This window comes from Aythya fuligula, chromosome 8 (assembly GCF_009819795.1).
Source record: "Aythya fuligula isolate bAytFul2 chromosome 8, bAytFul2.pri, whole genome shotgun sequence".
Taxonomy (NCBI): Eukaryota; Metazoa; Chordata; class Aves; order Anseriformes; family Anatidae; genus Aythya; species Aythya fuligula.
Window position 1 is genome coordinate 16,350,711 of NC_045566.1, and position 20,662 is coordinate 16,371,372.

General features: G+C 43.0%; 1 protein-coding gene across 4 annotated transcripts in view; it reads left to right on the forward strand.

The window, feature by feature from the left end:
- LRRC8D (leucine rich repeat containing 8 VRAC subunit D) overlaps positions 1-20,662 on the forward strand; it is a 51,778-nt gene that overhangs the window by 20,698 nt on the left and 10,418 nt on the right. Inside the window, exon 1 of one of the 4 annotated variants that reach the window (XM_032192111.1) lies at positions 8,187-8,206. The exons of 1 other annotated variant lie outside the window; for it this stretch is intronic. In XM_032192111.1, coding sequence (XP_032048002.1) covers positions 8,203-8,206 — 4 coding nt within the window. In that variant the 5' untranslated portion in view covers positions 8,187-8,202. Of the gene's footprint in view, positions 1-8,186; positions 8,207-16,005; positions 16,050-16,216; positions 16,244-20,662 lie in introns of those variants that run through there. 2 more of the 4 variants (XM_032192113.1, XM_032192115.1) reach the window with 2 other exon arrangements.

The following is a 20,662-nucleotide window of genomic DNA, read 5'->3' on the forward strand; positions in this document are numbered from 1 at the left end:
TATGTCCCGTGCTGGGCATTTTTGATATCGAATATTGGATGTGTTTTGTGCATAGTGAATATAGCCAAAGGTTTTTGTTTGCTAACAATGTACAAAAAAAAAAACAAAACAAAACAAAAATAAGTCTGATCTTTTTTCACTTTTACTTTATTATAACTGTAAATGGTAAATGAAAATCTGTAATATTTTTAATTTGGGCTGTCGCTATAATTTGTAATTTTCACCTGAAATGCTTCACATTTCCAGTTCAACGGAGTGTCCCCAGTTCTGTCTAGGCTATAGCCTTCTCACCATGCTCCTCTAGAAAGGAGATGGCCATCAGATATTTGGCACTGACATGGAGCTACAGCTTTCTGGTGCTGGTATTTATGACCGTGCATCTTGTCAGATGCACAGGGTGCAGCAACTGAACCTTGCACTTCTCAAGGCCTGAGTCTGTAAAGAGTTGTCTAAATCTTCCATTGTGCAGACTGAGATACACTTTCACCTGCTTTAACCATGAACTTTAATTTACCTTAGTCAGAAGTTTAAGTTAGTTGCAGTGCCGTGTGAATTCTTCATAATGTGTATTATGTTCGGTACAGAATTACCATGAGTAGGGTTTTTAGAACAGAAAAGGAGAGTGCAGGACTGCTCTGCAAGCATATTGTTGGAGTTAAACTCCGTTTTTGTTGAAGGAATCGTTTTGCCTTTGTAATAAAACTCGTTGGTTTGACTCAAAATATGAAAGTTATGATATGGCTTTTTTTAAGGTATGGCTTTTTTTTTTTAATTTGTGTTAAACACATTGAAGGTGGATAATGTGAAGAAGATGAAGAAATCTTAGCTGTAAAGAGGGATACTCGATTTTGTGTGTGAAACTAGACCTTGACTGCTTGTTTTCCTCTCACACAGCCTCCTTGCTAAGTGCCATGTGCCGGGCTGAGTGGGTGTTCGGCCGCCGGGCAGCAGAGGACAGAAAGCGGTTTGCTTTTCAGGGGTGCTGGGGAGAACTGGATGACTTCCTGGCTTCACGAAGATAAAACTTGCTCTGGCAGCAGTACGGGCAGTGAAATTTGACAAGAAGTGGGAGGGGAGAAGGATGTGTGCGACAGGGCAATTTTTGCATTGTGGAAGGAAGAAGCGAGGCCTGGAATTTATATAGCCTGATGTTTGCGAGCGTGTGAAGTAAGCCAAGGAAGCTAGCGGGTGCTGGGCCGTAATGGATTCGCTCTAGTTTGTCGAGTTGGTGTGGATAAGAGGACAGTGAGGAATTGCAGGGCTCTGTAACCTCAGAGGCAACAAACGGTGTGACTGCTCTGGGTGCAAGGTGCCCCGGGCTGCTCTGGCTGCTGTTTGAGGCTGGTGCAGCATTCAGCTCAGCTCCAGAGCCGTTTCCCTGGATCTGTGCTGTTGGAAGCTTCCTAACGCAGAGAAGGCCCTAAGCAGGCCTAGTTGCAGTTACATTTGTTTTTCCTGTGGGATCAGCTCGGAACCCCTGGGAGGATGAGATAGGGGTCAGAGATGACCCGCATTTCCTCCAGACTTCAATTTTTCCTACTCTCAGACTTGTGTGTGGGGAGAGATCTGTGGTGTGAGCGAGAGAGCTGCAAGGGCATTGCGTGGCAAGAGGGGATGGATCTGGCAGCTGAAACTTGCCCAAAGAAGCAGGTCCCACCAGGGTAGCTTGCCTGGTACGCGTGGTCCAGAGAGTGTAAAGCAAGAGTTAACATCACATGGTAATTGGCGAGGCAATGCTTTTTGCTTTAAATCTTGGTAACTTTCACAGTGCATCTTCTTCTAATTACTTCACTTCTGAATGAGTGCTAAGGTATGTGGGGGGCTTGTTTTTAATTATGAACTGCAAATAGTTCCCATAGGTTTTCAGGCCTGGTTCCAAAAACATTACCTGTCATGTGATGTTGCATCAACCAGGAAATCCCCAGACAGTAAGCCTGCTTGGATTTTCTAACGCTTGCCTTTCTTCTATTCTTGTCACACTTCTTCCAGTCACAGTGGTGAGAAACTGCCTTTGATGATTATTCAGACTGACTCCTCTTGTGTGCATTGGTTAGGGGGTGACGAAGGCTGTGAAACATGACTCTATCCATGAAAAATAATTTTCTAAAATATTTCTTTAGCTTTTCTAATAGAATCATTTTTCACTTGTACATTTGCATTAATAGCAGTTGGCTTCTAGTTAATAAATGCAGTGCCCTATGAAAATAATTGGTTATTAGGATTGGATTGGTTCCTACGGTGCCCTTGCTGCAGCTTTTGCTGGCTAGCTGTGACTTTGCTTGTGTGCACAGCAGAGTTGTTTACATGCCTGGAATATGCTAGAGGCAAGGAGAAAGGAACAGCTTTAATGCGATGCAGCTAGATGCTCTGTGGGGGAGGCCTCAGAGTTGTTCATAACAAGATCAAATGTTGATCAGTGTTTGCGGAAGAATAAGGTTACTGTTCATGAGAAATGCAAGAACAGTATATTATGTGCTTTCGAACCATCTTTAAAACCAGGTATTTGTGATGCTGCCTAGGAAAATGTCCCTCTCCTGCTGCTGTTGTTTTGAACTCAGAGTGTCAGTGGCACCGAGGTGAAGCATCCATCCAAACCGCTCCGGTGTGGCCCCAGCTGCATCTCAGAGCTGTCTTCAGTGAGGAAATGAGCAGTCACCGGCTTCTTTCAGCTCCCCCACAAAAAGCCTGATGATTTTTTTGTTGAGGTGCTGCTGGAACATTGTGGCTACTATTAAATTTGTTTTAAAGGCAGCTGTGGGGATTTACAGTCTCTGTAGAATAAGAAAACAGTTATTCTGACATTGAGCTGTGAACATGAGAAAATGGCTTATCCCATATTACAAGGTATAAAAGCTGGGAGAGGACAGAGGGAACAGCTCGAGAGGAATGAAGAAAACAGCTGAAAACCACCTCCTCTCCCTCCAGAGCTATTTTTTGTCAGTGACAAAACTGTGGGATGAGCAAAGCTGATTTGTATCTGCAGCAGGTCGTGGTTGTGATCTGAAAATGTATCCCCAGGAAAAAACAGAGCAGGCTGAGCTGCGGGGGCGGAAGTGCACGAAGCCACGTCTGCTGGCTCTGAACCTGGAGTTCCTGTTCGGTCTGCTGCTTGTTGTCTTCCAGGTGATGCCTAAAATCCCACAACAAGGGCCCTCAGTCGCTGCTGTGCTGTGTTAGGCTGTGCACAGCATCAGCAGGCTGGGGTTTCAGATGGGCAGGTTTGTGAAAGAGAAGCTGGGGGATGCAGCTTGCAGGGAATGGGAGGGAGGGAGTAGGGAAATCTTGGAAGGCTGCATCAGAATAAGAGGCTTTAAAACTATGGCTCAGTGCCTGTCAGAAATCCTTATCTAAAGCAATCCTGGCGAATACACAGTCATGAATTTATTTACCAGAACTCAAGCTTTTATGGTTGTGTGGTTTCTTGCATTCTTAGATGTGTTTGGTGTTGAAGCAGCATCTAAGCAGATGCTGAAGCAGATGCACTGTGGTGTCTGGGCCCGTCTCCTGAGGGGGATATTTTGAACAGTTAGTCCCAAATAAATCCTGTGTGTGGTTCTGGAGCTAAGGGCTTGTCTTCACATGCTGTTGAGAAATGATTCGAGTCAGCCTAAGGTGTGAATTTCAAGTGGATTGCTTTACATCTCTGAGGAAGAATAGTTGAGAGTTACTCTGATTCTGGGAAAGAGTGTCTGGGGAGGGTCCCAAGCAGTTTAACCAATCCATTTTAAAAATTTGTATGGTTTTTCTCTCAAATAATCTGAAATGCCTTATGCAGACAAAGCCTCAAAGTGGATTATGTTATATAGGAAGGCTGGTCATAAGGATTTCGGAAGGTTTATGTGGATGCAGAAGTATTACTAGTCAGGAATAGCACTTGCATTTTAAAATCACTCTGTACTTTTCATCTGAATTTAATATTCAAGCAACCCAGCTAACCTTAAACAGGAATTATGAGAGGAATGTGGACTGACTTCAGTGTGCAATAGACCTTTGAAGCATTGCTATGGCCTCTTAAAACTATAATTAACTGTGCGATCACTGAAAGTTTCAGCAGAAACTTTTAGGTCTCATTGAATCTTTCATAGTCAATGGAATGCTCTTTTTTGGTGGGTGAAGTCTGTTTTCTGGCTTCTTGTGAGAATTTTCTAAGCTGATGGGGAAGAAGATGGAGGAAGTTGGAGGAGTACACGCCCTCTCTGTAGGTCTTGGACTTGCAGCCCAAACTGAGATTCTTCCCATCCCATAGAAAGATTTTTAGATATGTGTACAAAGCAGAGAACTTCAGCAAAATCTGTGTAGTAAAAAAAGGGCTGAAAGTTTTAGTATCAGAGGCTTTTGGTGACCTGCATGGTAATGTTTACCCCCAAGCCAGAGAGCAGGGGACAGAGGAATCCAGCTCAGGGAGTGTACACTTCACAGCCTGAACTGTCTGAGCAGAGTGTTGCTTTTGAATACCTGCTGCCTAATTTAGGGGTAATTTGTTGCAGAAGGTATGGGCAGGGCTCTCCCTTTTGCTTTTTGATGTATATTTACAGTCCATTTTCCCCTCCTTCGCTTTCCCTCTGTTCTGCTGCTTTAATAGGAAGAGTGGATGCCTGAAGTACAGTATATATTTTTCCTTAGTCAGTTTTGTGTGTGCAAAGTTGCAGCGTCTGTACAGCAAGTACCTAGGTTATTTCTTTTTCAGCTACTGAATGTAGACTTCTGCTAAACATCATAATGAATTTCTGCTCTAACTAAATGTATGTAAGTAGGTGCTTGTAGGTGCCATGCGGGACTTTTGACTGTAAGAAGTCCATGTGTGCTGGAGGGCAGAATTACATCTGTAGGCTGGTACCAATGTGCTTCTAGGATGCTTAACAGTTCATGGTGTATGAATTGTGAGTATGTTTATTTAAATCAAGTTACGCTTGAGATTGGAAGGTTCTCAGTGTTTTTCCTACTGGTGTGGCAATTACAAAACCAAATGTTGTGGTTTTCTTGGTGAGTACATCGTTTTATTGCCCTGGGAAAGATTTGATCCTAGAGGCTAAGGATTGATTCTGTACTAAGGTTTAATCCACTGCATGTGCAAATCCAGGTGGTGGAGGGTGGATGCTTCTCCCTTGGGCGGATGAGGAGTGTTGTATCTACATGCAGAGTGCGTGTGCTTTGCATTGCCTTTTTTCTCTGATGAGACGGCAAATAGGGCTGAGGCCAGTTCCTTTTGCTTTGCCTCATTCATCCAAAAGGCAGCAGATGGCTGGTAGCATGCACAGGCTTTTAACCTGGCTGAGAGTCAGGCTGATGAGGAAGAGCCTGAATGTGTCCTTTGTCCAGTTTTGGTTGACTCATCAAATTGGTGGCTTGGTGAATGCCTTACCTTTAGAGTCAAAGAATAGGAGAAACAAATACAGATTTTTTTTTTCCCCAAATATTTTTTTGTAGCTGTCCCAAGTGGCTAATCAGCAAACATACAGGTTTGCCTCCCTTAGCGCACTCTAGTTGGTTTTGTTTTGTTGACTCTGGCCCAGTTATGTAAAGGATGGATAAATAGCAAGCAATTACAAGGAAATACATACTTGATGCTTCAAAGGACCACATCTGTCATCATGGAGAGCTTAGTGAATGTTGTTGTAGGAAGAAGAGTGTGAATGGGAAATGGTGATCTCTAAGAATATTTCAAGTAGCCAAAACACTGAAATTCTGGTTTAAAGGGGGAGGAAAAAAAGAAAAGACAACAACCAGGGTAACAGCCCTCTGACTTTGGGACACATTTCAAAGCAAAATACAGAAATTTATGGGACAACGGATACATGAGAATTGGTGCACATTAGAAGTAAGGAAATAAATTGGGGAATTAACTACACATATATTCTATATTTTAAGTGTTAGGAAACAAATAATCCACGTTATTAGATGAAGATAATGAAATAGGTCATGCAAGAAAAGTAGAAATATTAATACTTCTCTATATTTGAGAAGGTGCAATATTTGATACTGTGCCATTCTAACAGAAGATGATTAATTTCTTTAAATCCTTGTTAATTAAGGATTTAATAATTTCTAGGGGTAGAGATATGCAAACTAGCAGTGCTGTAACTCAGTTGTTAAAAAGAGCTTGCTGTGAAAAGTCTGCAGGCCTGCAGACAACAATTCTTAATAACTGTTGGCATAGAGGGTTGTAGAATTAACAGTGCCAGAGAAGGGAAGGGTGGGTGACTGTTTTAGCCCTGTTCCAGGTAGGGTGGCATTTTTTCTCATCAAGATACTGGAAAAGTTAATGCTACATTCAGTTGATAAAGATGTAAGACAGACTAATGTCAGTGTGTGTTAGGTCATGGGAAATGCGTCGTAGCAAACGCAGTGACATGCTGGAAAACAAGCTTTTCTTGGGAGAGGGATCTGCATGAGATGCAGTGAAGCTACGCCTGCCAAAGGCAGCTGTGCAGCTGAAGAGGGGCAGTCCTGCCTAGCAGATGCTGCCACTCCCTTGCTCCTTCCATCTTCTCCCTGCGGTCCCTCCCTGCCTCCAGCAGAGGCAGCCAGGTAGGGCTCTGGCGTACCCTTTTGGGACTCCTGTCCACACACGTTGGTGCTATGTGGTATTGCAAAAGCGCCTGAATTAAGGACTGAGTAGCTGACGTTTACAAGTTAGTCACTGGCAGTGAATCATTATCAACTGTGAATGCTTCTAGCCATCTGCTTTAAGGGTTGAGGTGAGGCCGGATTCTGTTGAACATTTTCATTGGGTATCTGGAGGCAGGGTCAGAATCTGAGGCGCAGTCGGTAGCGCGGTAAGTGAGGGCACGGCACTGTGTACCGTGCAGCCTGGGGATTCCTGTGAGCTGTATCAATCAGAAGTGTGTTTTAAATTAGTCTGATGCAAGACCACGGGGCCTGCAGATGTTGTGCTGCAGCCCAGTGACCGAACAGGAACCCAGGGAGAAAGGTCCTTAGGGGTGCGGTGAGTAAATAAGGCACGACTGCTCTTCCTTCTGCAGGGCAGTGCGTGAGCGAGTAGGAGCAACGCGGACAGGAGGTGAGAGCGGTGTTGGAGTGGTGTATGGGACGGTTCTGGGGCCGGGAGCAGCCTGGTGGGAGGAAAGGGAGTGAGCTCAGAAAAAAGGCAGAGGAGATAATCTGAAGGCTGGGTGGTCTTCAGGTTCTACAAGGAGAGCCTGCAGAGCTCCTTCTGCTGCTGGGTCAGCTGTTTCTTGATAGGTAAATGGGGCGATTTGATAACCAGAGGCAAGCACCTTCTGAGGGAGAGCACAGCACTCTGGATGCTAAAAGGCTAACAGAGACAGGCATAACACAGCTCATGGCTGATGGCTGGGAACTGCAATTGGGCAATTAGAAATAAGGCATGCATTTGTAACGGTGAGAGAGAGTAAGCACTGGAACAAATAAATGATGAAGGGAAATGGTGGATGCTATCCAAAATGTTCCCAGGGCTTGAAAGCTTCTCTGGAAGTGTTATGTTAGGCAAACAAAGGTTTAGCTTACAGTTACGTACAGTCCTCTGGGCTAAATACAGCAATAATAGCGCATAGTGGTCTGTGTTGTCCCGTGGCAGCAGTAATTCATAGAGAGAACTATGCAAACCTGAACTAATGTTCCTCATATGCTGAAACAATTGGGTACCAGCTGGCCTTGCTGATAGAAAGTATGTAATGCATGTATGTATTTATACATGTGGAGCATACAGCGGGATGCTGCCTCCTGGCCGGAGTGGTACTTCCTCTTAACTATTCTGAGAGCTACGGGAGATGCTGGAGTCCATAAGTGGTTGTGAAGAGTTTCTTAACCATGGGATTTGGCATCTCAGATACTCTTCATCTGGAAACTGATGGACTCGGATCTGGAAACGCTTCTACTTCGTTTATGCTAGGAAGTAATTCCTGTCTGCAGGGTCGATTGACTTGTGTGCAGCGCTGCCTGAACTCTGCTCTCCTGTACCTGAAACTGGTGGTCTTGGCACATAACTAGTTTGGGTATTTTCGTGCTGCTCTTCTCTTGCTGAGGTAGTAGGTCAGATCTTTCGGCTTCTCTTACTAAAGACGCATCTGAAGAAGTGACAGGGACAAGTAGAATGGATGGATTAAGTGTAATGGGACGCTCTCCAGTAATGAGTTTATAAGCAACATGTTTTCTTGTTTTTTGTTTTTTTTTTTATAGTGGACGGTTAACCTCTGGAACTCTCTGCCACATGATATCATTATGGGTAAGAGCTGATATGATTCTAGGAAGGATTAGAGATCTCAGGGAATGTAATTATTTAGTTTAACGTGAATCTATAAAATCCCTTGTTCTAAGGTCTAAAAACATTTCGTAGCAATGGGGTCTAATGTAGTGGGCTGTTTATAACTGTTTCCTAGTAAACGTATTTTGCTGTAACATCTGTTTCTAGCTACTTTTAACAACAGGAACTGGTGATTCAGAGGTCTGTTTCTAAATTTAATATGAGAAGAAGCGTAGCGCTAGTTGAAGGAACACCGAGGGTGTGTGTATCAAGGGGAGGCGGCGATAAAGGCAGAACGCACCCTGCATGCTAAAATGTGTCATTGTGCCTCTGATTGCAGGGCACAGATGCTGATACACAAACAGAGGATACATGCGTCAGAGTAACAAACTGGTTTTGAGCATTCAGCTTTTCAGGGATCGTGCTTGTACAGTGTCACTCCATTGTATTTAGAGGAATTGATCTGCAGGGAAAATGCAAGGCCTTTATTTTGGGGATTGATGTCTTTATAAGTGGATGGAGGAAAGGGAATGAAGCAAGGAGGTTTAAGATGTGGAAGGAAGAAGGCCTGGCTGTGTTTTTTCGATAAGCAAAAGTCTCCAGTTTCCTTTATTAGCTACCTCCTGACGTGTGTGTTGGAGAAAGCTTCTATCTGCTCTTACATTGGGTTTCAAGTGTTTCTAGCTTCATTACTCATTTTTTCCCCTTTTTTTTCTGTTCTTTCCCTTCCTAAAGATATGTGCAAGAACACACATGCACAACCATAACTTTATGACACACATCTGGTAGCTCCTAATGGACAGAAATCCTTGACAGGCAGGTATGGGTACGGGCATAATGGCTGTAAGCAGGTAGGCAGGAGCAGCTCAGCCAGCCTTGTTGGCACCTCAGCCTGCTCCTGAGGTATCATCTGGACAACAGAAAGCTTCTCTGTGTTTGTTGCTGTTTGTGTCCATGCTGAAACACATCTACACGCTCAAAGAAACCCAGTCCATTCCTGGTAATCTCTTGTGACCCATGTATTTTCACACTCCACGAGTGTGTGGAAAAGAATCTGCTGATTTGCAGAGAGTTTTAAACAAAACAGAGGGTTTTAACAAAAGTTTTAAAACTGGAGCAAACGCAGGAGATCAAGCTCTTTAGCTTCTCTGCCCTCCCAAGTACAATGGTCGTTCCATTCCTGGTCCAAAAGGGACCAGTGAGTGGGCTTCCTCTAATCTGTGTTAGGATAAAATTAACAGTTTAGTGATACCTCCCTGGGCTCCCTGCCTGCCTTGATGTAGTACTATGGCAAACCAATCAAGTAGGGATACTGGAACTTTAAATAGAGGAAAATACAGTGTTCAAGTCATAGATGCTATGAATTAGCTCTGAAGAGCTGCACCAAGACATAGGGTAAGCATGATATTTTGTGGCTTTTGTATGAAGGCAGTTAGTTTCTCCCAGCATGCAGTCACTCCAACACAAATTCTTTGTTGTAGAAAACACTAAATATTTGGGAATGTTGAGCCTGAAACACAGATGATATACTGCAGCAGAAGACTCCCATGGGATTTTTTTACGAGATGGATTTTATTTGTTAAATGAGTTTTCAGTAGTTGTTCAGTACATGCTATTGTATTGCTTGCGTGATGTCTTACAGTGACACTGGTCTGATCTGGACTGTGATGACTGTATAAATTGCATCACTTACGAACTGTGGAAAGATGGCTTGATCTGTAAGAGACATCTGTGTATGTGTGTGTTTATAATGTACTCGTAAATCATAAATTAAAGACATTCAGTTAATGACACATAGAAGCCGTATTCACAGCTCTTGGTGTTCTTGTCTGCCCACAGGAGTTCCAGGAGTAAAAACTGATTGCAGAGGAAACTGAAGCTGCTTTTGTACTTTGTTTGAGGGGGAGGAGTAACAAAATAAGTTATGTAGTCTAAGACATCTTGAAAATTTGGACCTTTAAGTGGTCTTTGGGCTTTTACCAAGGAACGTGCTTTGGCATTTTGGTTTTGTGTATTAGAGAACACTAGAGATCCCTTGGCTTTAATTTATAGCAGCAAAGTACAGTTATTTCTCTATATTTCGGTCATATTGGTTTGCAACATATGGTTGTGGTAATTCATAGCTGTATACCCGGTGGTTTTCGGTGACTTAAATTGCTAAGAAGAAATAGTTTGGCCTGTGGTGATCGGTGGGACGGTGTTGTGGCTGGGAGGGAGACCTGTGGCCTGTTTGGCTCTGACAGTGACAGCCACCTCCGAGGAGGCCAGCACAAAGCTCCATCAGCTGGCTGCAGCAACGTGACCCGGAGGTTCCCAATTTCCATCAATTGTCCATGGCTGACCTTTGCCTTCGGTGTAGAGCTCCTAACTGTAAAGCTTATATGCAAGTCCAACACTGAAAGTTTGAACTTCACATATTGAGCTGCTTATGCGTCTGCTTGCTGCAGACTGTGGTGGTTTTACCGTGCTGGGCAGCTAAACCCCACAACCGCTCTCTCACTCCCCCTCCTTTAGATAAGGAGGGGGAGAAGTAAAGCAAAGAACAACTCACGGGTTGAGATAAGGATAATTTAATTAAAGGGAAATAATTATAATAATTAAATAAAGACTACCATGAACTAAACAATTTAACTAAGGGGAAATAAAAGGGAAAGGGGGAAAAAGGGAGGAAAACAAACAAACAAAATAAATGAAAGCTATATGGAAGTGCAGAGGAAAGAAATTACTCTCTACTTCCCACAAATGAGCGATGATTGACCACGTCCTTGAAGCAAGGCCTCAACGCACGCAGCCGGTGTTCGAGAGGAGGACCAACGTCTTCTCAACGAGAGCCCACCCCTCCCCTCTTCTTCCTGTTTCCACCTTTTATTGCTGAGTGTGACACCACATGGTATGGAATATCCCTTTGATTGGTTTAGGTCAGCTGCCCTAGTGATGTTTCTCTCCTCACTTTTTGCCCACCCCCTAGGAGGGTTAGAGAAAGGCCCAGTGCTGTGCCACTGCTGCTCAGCAGTAGACACAACACTGGTGTGATAACACTGCTGTTCCAGCTACAAGTACAGAGTACGGCACTGTATGGGCTGCTGCCGGGAAAGTTAACATTCCAGCCAGACCCAGTACACAGACATACTGCCATTGTAATTCTGTGTTACACAGTGAGGGGGTAGGAGGGTTTTTATTCAAATCTCTGTTCAAATTGCAGCTATTCACAAGCAGCAACTCAGAAGAAAAGTTATTTTATATAACTAGCTAATTTCAAGCATGCCATTACACAATTTTTTGGTTAACGGAAGGCAGTAAAGATTCCTTAATAAAATGACTCACGGTCACGTTGTTACTCATATTCATATAACTAAGATCCTGTAGTCTAAGTCTTTTGGCCTTTACCTCCATGAGTGTTCTGACTTTTGATGGGGGGTTTGTTTTTGTTTTAAAGCCACTTCATGATTACTCATTTCATTTGTTTCTTGTACTTACGCAGCCAGTTGTATCTTCCCCTTTAGTGTTGGAAGTACAGCTTTATTGCAGTCTATTCTTTCCTAACTTGACAGAACAAGTATCAGTGACTGTGACCAGCTTCAGCATGTAAGTCTCTGCAGAGGGCTAAGAAGTGTTATTATCAGATTAAGTGCAAGTAGAAACCTCCACTGTGCTCCCTACTTGGGATGCACGGCAGTAGCCTGTGAGGCCCTTGTGCTGCTGAAGAACATACACGGGGTCTCACAGCTAGATAAAGGGTCCTGGTGTGGTTGGAGTGAGTGAGCTGCTGTCTTAGGCTTACATTTGAACCATGTGAAACACAGATCTGAGGAAGAGTTCTGATAACAGAAGAGAAATAGTGTATTTGTGAAAATTACACCTATGTGGAAATAGCGGATTTTTCTGCTATTTTATATCTTGCGATTATATCTTTGCTAAATCACTTTCTGAAACAGAATCACATGATAAGGAATAATTGCAACACACTGCTAATACTTCTAAACTCTTTTTGGATCTCTTTAATTTGTGACTTTTCCTGTGGTCAAAATGCTGCTAATATAGCAGATAAAAAGAGATTTATTTTTGTTTTAAGCCCATGGCATAGACTTGAAGGTTTTTCCTTTTACAGCTGGTCAAGCTTGAAACTATTGCCTTCCTGAAATGCTCTGCCACATTATGTAGTATGAAATCTGATGCAATTCAACTGAATTTTTGGGCTGTAATCTTTTTGAGACAGGGTACTTTGATTACACAATGTATGATGCAGGAAGGCCTTAATACAGAATAGGAAGTTGAATCGTTTGTGCGATGTAAGTGTTAAGTGCTAGCAGAGTCTAGGTGTTTGTCCAGAAGTCACAATTCTTTTGTTTGATTATCAGGGAACTCTGACCAAGGCCCAGAGCTGAGTGCTACGCAAGGGGTTGAATGAGGAGCACAGAGCATACAATGCAAACACTGTGAAAGATGGTGGCATCTGATGCATGGTGTGATCAGACAGAGAGAGGACGCCCCTAATGAGTCAGGAACAGGATTGTCATAATGGTTTGTCACTTAAAATAAAAAATTAACCCAAGGGTAGTTCTGCTGCTCATATCAGAGCAAGCAGCACAGCAAGCCATTAGCCCTATTTCAGGACAAGGCTGCAAGTTCCCATCAAGCCTGAAGAAAGATGCTTGTCTGACAATGATGCCTGTCTGACAGCTGTCCTACTGGCCCTTCCATTTCTCAGCTCCAAACCAAAAATAACAGCCTGCTCGTGTGTGGTGAACATAGATCCAACTCTGGTATCGGTGCAAAGTCCTTTTGGTCCAGAACCAGTTCACTGTGAACATGGATATGGCTGTGTCCACATGCAAAAACCTTCAGCTTACAGCAGTAGCTCATAACCTTCTTCAAGTCACCATTTGGGGTCTGTTCTGCAAGGTGAGTTGTTGCTACATGGATGCCCCAAGCTTTGTGATGAGGCAGAGGATGGTCCTTTGCTTTGGCAAGGAGGACTTAAAGGAGGGGCATTCAGTGAATGCTTAAAGGAATGACTTAGTAAGGTTTGGTAATCCAAAGCTGGTTGCTGGCTTTACATCTAGGAGATAAGGTTTATATTATTAGCACTTGAGGAACTTGAAACAGAGATTAGAATTGCTGTTCAGCCTGAAGGGGAACAAAAACTATGGCAGCGTTCAGGGCCCTGACAACACTTTTTTCTTTTTTTTTTTTTTTTTTACAAAAGAAATGAGACATAATTTGGCATACAAAATTTCTTGGTCAAAAACAGGCTGTTGCAAAACTTTATGCTAAATGAAATGGATGTTTTTGTTCATGTTTTGGTCTGGCCATGACAAATCCTAAGCTTTCAACTGTCAGTTTATGGGAATATAGTCATATGTATATTATTGCTGTACGCCCACATTCACAGGCAGCCATCCAAGTGTTCAGATGAGATAACAGGAACATACAAATGAAGCAGCTGGCTAGTTGTCCTGATGTTCTTGACTAGATCCTTGTTAAGATGCTGTTAGTCAAACCAATGAATAGATCTGGGGTATCAAAGACTATTTGCTATACATGGCTGGGGTCACTGTGGGCACTTTGTGGCCTTTTTGTGTTCTTGCTTTTTGTCAAGTCAGAAACCTCAAACACAGAGTGAGCGCTGAATTAACCCCTGTGTGTCAAGTTGCAGGTTGCCTCTAGGCTGCCTTGTACGAGGCTGGGGGCTGTGTCCCACCACCCCATCGCCTGGGGAGTGCCAGGTAGGTCTGTGTGTGCCTGAGGGAGAGGAGCCTGTCCTGCCTGCTGCCCTTCAGCTCCTCTTCTGGGCCCTTACAAAACGAAAGCAGCAAGCAGCGTTGGCTGCATTGCTCCTGTTTTGCATATACGAGTAGGTAATGCCCTGTCCCATGGCACATGCTTCTAGAGATACTGCTGGAAATGAAGTTATGGAGTAATTTGCCTTAGGGCAAGTCCTGAGTCCTTGTGCGGCACAGGACAAGGACAGTGAGGGGCTGGCTTGTACCTCCCTTGCATTGTGCCTGGTGGAAGTCAGAGCCAGGGCTCTGAGATCAGTGGTGAGATACTTATATGAGCTCAGGCTTTACATTTACCCTGCTTTTTGAAATCTTGGCATGCTGGAGGAAAGGCTAGAAGATGATAAAAAGCAAAGAACCCTTCTCCTGGGTCAGTACGATGCTGCTGGAGGATGTGAAAATGATCTGGTTTGGCTGCGTGTGGAAACAGTGGCAACAAAACCCAGACTGCTTTCCTCCAACGACAGGGCAACTCTCCTTTTATTTCAGAAGCAGCTGGGGAGCGGCTGTTGTGCTGTTTTACTTGCCAAAACTAGCTCCAGTGGCGAGTACCTGGGGCAAGGGGGAAGCGCTGCCTGCACAAAAAGAAAAGCCTCCTCCATGGACTGGCTCACCCATTTGACCTGGTAGGCCAGATTGCATGTCAGTTGTAAAGCCCAGACGGTGAGATGGTGCATGACTGGATGTCTGCGAAGGTGGCTGCCAAAAAAGTTATTGCAAGTATGTGGTTGAGGCTGTAGTAATCGTGGCGAGGCGATAAGGTCTGGAAAGGGAGCAGCAGCTGCAGTGGGCGATCTTTTCCAGGAGGCATGGATTTTATGCTCTCACGTGTGCTGAGAAGAGCATGTAGCTGGATTTCCTGCTGGAGCAGGAGGAAGATCTGTCCGTAGATGAGATGGAATAAAAATTCTCCTTTCTGTAATCTTATTTTGGTTATTTGAGTTAAACTGCAGTACATACTCACAAATCTTCATTGTCTTTGTCAAGACTGATGTGACTGGACAAGGTAGGTTTCAAGAGCTGTTACGTTTTGTGCCTTTTTTTTTTTTTTTTTTTGAGATATCTCAAACCAATAGAAAGGAGTATATAGGAATGTTGTAACTATGAATGGGTTTATCTGGACATAATGTTTAGACTTCTCAAAAATATTTCATAAAATATTAAATTTGACTATGCTTTTAATCACAATCTTATTCCATTTTTCTGGAAGCCTGATGGTTTTTGTTTTCTTGCTTTGAGTTTTATAGCCATGAACATGCTTATCATCACCTAACAAATAATCACTTAGATTGTAAGCCTTCTGGGGCAAGGGTTGTCTGCCCACTCTGCAGGAGAGCCCATGGTGCAGAGGTTACAATTCCAGCTGGAACATTTGGGTCAAATCATAATATAAACTTAGCAGTAGTAAATATTTAAATTGGAGGTTGTATGGGTATGTTGGTGCTGGTTAATAGCAGCAAGCAACACAACTGAGCCTTACTGAACCTTTTTGCAGAGCTGGAAGCTCACTTGTTAGGGCAGGTATGCTGCAGTCTCAGGAAAGACAGCAAGTCTTTTAGAGCACTTCATTCTGTTTTTAATACAAGGCTTTGAATGGGGTTTGGGAAAAATCCAGCATAAAAACAAAGGAGATGGTTTGGATCTATGGGGAAAATTTCAAAACTCCAGCCTCCAAAAGATGTGTGGTAGCATAATTCCTTTTTTATGCTTAAGTACTGAGATTGAAGTACACACCCTGAACCAAACAATTATGGGACTAAATGGACTTAAGTAAATAGCTTACCTCTTACAGAAAGGAGCTTAAGTTTAGACCAGGAAAAAGAAATAGAGTAATCTGAAATCTCTTTAAGGATAAACACTTGAGCTGTAGGCATTTTGTCCTGGCATGAAACCACTGAAGATTCAGCTATTGGAAGCCTGGCAGGAATGTGGTAACATTAATAAGTCATCCTTCATCTCTTGTTCAGAGTTTCAGAGAAATCATTGTTGTTACCCATCTGACAGGACATCAGAAACACAGAAGATCTCTGCTCGATAAGGAGCAGGTAGGGTTGGAGCAGACTGTCAGTAAGTGTCCGGTGTCTGCTTGGGGAACAGGACAGGGACACGGTGTGGCAGGGGGGGGATCAGAGGCTGCCTTGTAGTTATCCTGAGTGGTTTCTGTGATGTGGCTGTACAGCTGGAGTGAGGAAGTCACCCCTTCTCCCGGGGGGGAGAGAAGAAGCTGCATGATGTTTGGGTATGAGCTTAGTCTGAATTTTGTCCCTTTAAAAGCGTGCTTGCACAACCTGGTTCTCAGCTGTGCTGGCACACCTTCACTCTGCTCTTGCCACAGAACAGATCTTGGCAGAAACGAGGAACTTTGATATGCAAGTAGGAGGCTGGTGTTTACATGCAGCTTTTTGTGTCGCTGGGCGCTTCTGCGTGTGTGTTTTAATTTGCCTTTGTTTTAATTTTTTTTTACTTAATTTGTGTGACCTCTCATACATCACTTTTAGCTAATGAAAGTGTCAGTGGGAGTACTTCAAATGCAGTATTTCATCTGTGGGCAAATCTTCTGTATGAAACTTCTGTTTAATATGTAACCCAGTGAGAGTCACTGTGTTTGCTGTTCTGTCTGCAGAGATGAACCAGTGCAGGTAGGGAACAATGGACCCTGTGCTTTAGCTAAAGGAACTTTGTCTGCTCTTGGCCCTCGATCTCCGTGAAGGTGCTGTAAATGTTCCAGTGCAAGGTTGCTGGCACATCCATTAGAAGTGAAAAGAAGGAAAGTATTCATTGAAAGTAACTGGCTTCGGTTACTCAGTAAACGTGCTTACTTCATTTCTAAACCATATTCCCATCAGAATGTAAACCTAGATTTTAAGTACCATGAGTCAGGGTGGAGGGGAAGCTCCCCTCTTACGAGGGACTTTTAAAACCTACAGCAAAGTGAACTGCAGTGATAAGTTTTGTTTTCTTTGGACACTCCTTCCTATTCTTGCTGTATGTTTAAGGTGTGTAGCTAAAGGTACTAATATCTCCTGTAGTAAGATTCATATCTTCACAGGCTGTGGCTTAAAATCACCAAATGAGCAACTCATTGCCAAGTTCAATTTCTTACAGCTTTTGAAGTTGCCCCAGTTCCAAGTGAAATCCAGAACAAGATGAGACAGAGGCTGGCAGCGTGTGTGGCAGTAGATCAGAAAAGAATATTTTTTCAGAGCAATTGCATGAGTCGCTATGTGCCGTTTCTACCTGAGATCAAGTAATTTTATATAACAATCTTTGTAGCCATGTGAGCTTACTTATGTTAAAGGTCTGAAACCAACATTGAACTGTTCTGCTTTTCAGATTTCTAAACTAAAAAGAAAATAGAGTTTTTGCTATTTTTTTCCCTTTTTGTCCTTCAGTCTGTTTAATGACTTTTTAAATTGTATCTTTTTTTTGTGTGTGTGTGATTAAAAGCAGGCTGTAGGGACTGGGATTGCCAGATGTGCTTTTATTTTGGTGCAGTTTGCTTTTGCATCTTGATAAATTCCCCAAGTGCTCTGGTCAGTAGAAGCACCAGATGTTTTCTGTGTGTTCCTGCACTTCTGATAGCAGTTATGAAAACACTGGAGAAACATCACTGGCTGAAAGATAGGAGAACAGCAGATTTTGAAATGGCAAAGGGATTAGATGTCTAACACCTGAGTGCAAGCAGCCGTTGTAGTTTATCATGTGGTGTAACTTTCAGTTACGTTGAATACCCGTGTCAGCACAGGTTAAATCAGCTGCAGGAACTTTGTGTTGTGTCTGTCTTTGAGAAGAGCTTTGTTGGACTGGGGGTCTTGCACAGACGAGGCAGGCTGCCTTGTGAGGATTACTGGTTGGGATGTGCCTCAGGAATTCTCTGCAGTGGGGTCCAAAGTGTCTGCTCACTGTCTTTGCTTTACTCTGTTTAGGTAAAGGAGAAAGCACTGCAGGGAATTTGATCACTGTGCCCCACTGTCGCTGTTTCTATCTCTGGTGGTGTGTGTCCTCGGGTGGGCCAGTATGATGTAATGACGGTGCTCCTAATAGTGAGCTAGGGTTTGGGGTGCTGCCATCTGCAAGGTCCATTTGTTACTTGGCTCTAAGATTTCTGTCTAGGTAGTTTTGTATTGTGAGATTCATGTTCTTCCAGAGAGGAGAAATTGCCTATCAACGTCTGTGCACTCACAGGCTATTGCTTGGAGATATGAGTAAGTTCAGTATTTAATCCTGCTGGGGTCCAGCCTCGTTATTCATACGTGTTGGATTGCTGCCTGTCACCTTGCTGGGTGGCTAGCCCCAGAATGGTAAGATCACACATGGTTATCTGACTTGAACTGTATGGAACCAAGTTATCATGGCAAGCTCTTCAGTGGCCACAGAGACCAGGAGGACCACTTGAGGACCACTCTCCTGTCCGCTCTTTTTTCTTTCTCCCATTTTGTCTCTCACGCCCTTTATGGTCTCTGATGCTACTGACTTGTAAGGAAGGAGCACAGCGTTGCTGAATGTTCAGCTTGGGATCTCTCTGAGCTTTTCAAGGTATAAAATTGACAAGTGGTGTTCTGGAAGAAGCTGAGCCCCTGCACTACATCCTGAAACCTGGGGATAAATGTGAATAAAATCATAAGCTTGTACTTCTGGTCAAAGCGGCACCTCTCGTAAGAGAATTGCTCTAGAATAGCACAGCAGGCAAGTGGGAAGTGATTCTTTTTCTGTGCTCAGTGGAAACGGAGCTCGCGTGTGGCGAACACCGAGTTAATTGTGTTAATAGCCTCCGGGTGCCTCTTGGGAAGTAGTCAGAAATGCAGCATTGGACTTCTGTTTAAGGATGACTTTCAAGATAGACCTCTGGTGATTTACAGCAAGGGCAGAATGATGTATGATTTGAGAGTTTATTGTTAGGGAAATTATGGCTGCTAATACTGTTTTTTAAATACCACATTGATTACAAAACCATCTGTGTAGGAGTGATGTATAACACTAGACTTCCAAAGAGCTGATAAACAAGGAAGATTCAGTGTAAACACTTAAATAGCAGGATCCAAAAGTAGGTTAGATTGTTATACAACCTGAAAAAGACCAGTTTTGGAGGGCAGAATTTTTGAAGACTTTTAAATTTATTTTTTTTTTAAATCATAGTACAATTTTTTGTAAATGAGTACTAATTTGACATCAGTTCTATAAAGCAAGAACCTTATTTTTATCTCCAGTGTACTAGAGCCTAACACATCTGTATGCAGTCTGAAAGGAGTTAGGTTTGGTAGTTTTTAATTTATGGAATTACTGTCAGTCTGGTCAATATTATTCATAAAGATGCTGACTCTCCAGTTGGAGAATTTATTTGCAGTCTGTATCAGTGAGATTTTATATTCCCTTTAAGGGAAAGTCCAGAATTAATAGTTGTGCAATTTGAGCATTGGGATGGAGAAGTTGAAGAGATGGGTTAGTTGCGTGTGTTTTTCGTTTTCTGTTTCTCAGTGAGTGCTAATCAGTCCTTCTCCTTAATCACGTAAGTATCAAATACCAGCAATGTATTTTTCCATGTGTGTGTCTGTGTACACATGAATTCTGTGTATACGTAAAGGGTATCGTGGAACTGTTGTTCTTTAGTTGGAATGTTTTTCTCTATAGGAAATCTACTCTCAGCTTTGTTCTTGTTGCTTTCCCCTTATTCAGTTATCAACAGTTTTGTATACAGAGCATTTTGTGGTATACCGTCCCTAAAATTCTACCTTTGAGTTCACATGCAGTTAATTTTTAAAAAGCCAAATATCACATCCTGTAGAAATTTGCTTAGCCTAAAGTATAAAATAGGTCAACACAGTGTAAGAATATGCTCAGTCAAGGGGTAGCCAAACAAAAATAAACCAGCCTATATCTTGCAAAATGATCTACAACTGGTGGATTTGGTTGATACTGGATGTCTTAGGCAGTGGGTTTAAGAAAGTAGTTTGAGTAGGAATTCCCGTCATTCTAATTTGCTGGGGCAGGGGGGGAAGGGGGAATTTTTTTCACAAGTTCTTTATGTGAAATCTGTCTGATCTTCCTGACACAAAAGCACTAACAGGGAAGTATCTGATACCCCAAGCCACACTGTAGTCCTTGTGTTCTGATGTCATTTTGCAATACCTTCAGCTGCTGAAGGAGCAGCAGCAGATTTCAAGCAGTAGGTAAACACACCTTTAAGAATATATATGTTGTGTTTTATTGTGGAATGTGTATTGGGTTTTTCATGGAACAGAGGAATTGAATGCATAAATCCATGTTTAGCTGAATTTTGGGTTTTGTTTTGCCAGGATGCTTACAAATGGAAGAGAAGCTGTAGCTGCAGTTATACTGGTTTTGTAACTTGAGTCCTGTCACGCAGAACAAAACACAATAATCCACTGTGGTATAAAGCAGCAGAGTTAACTCCTTTTTCTAAAATGATCTGCTGCTCCTCCACAGCTATCTGGAGGAAGTACCTCAGCAGCATACTGGGAGCAGCAAACCAGGCTGGGAAAAGTTGTAATATTCTGGGTTACAGTGACAAGGGCAATCTCCATCCATCACTATTAGATCCCAAAGTCTTCTGGTGTCTTGGTTAAACCTCCTTCAGTTTGTTATAAACTTCTTTTCTTAGGAAATGAATAACCAGTGCAGGTAATGCATGTGTCTGCGT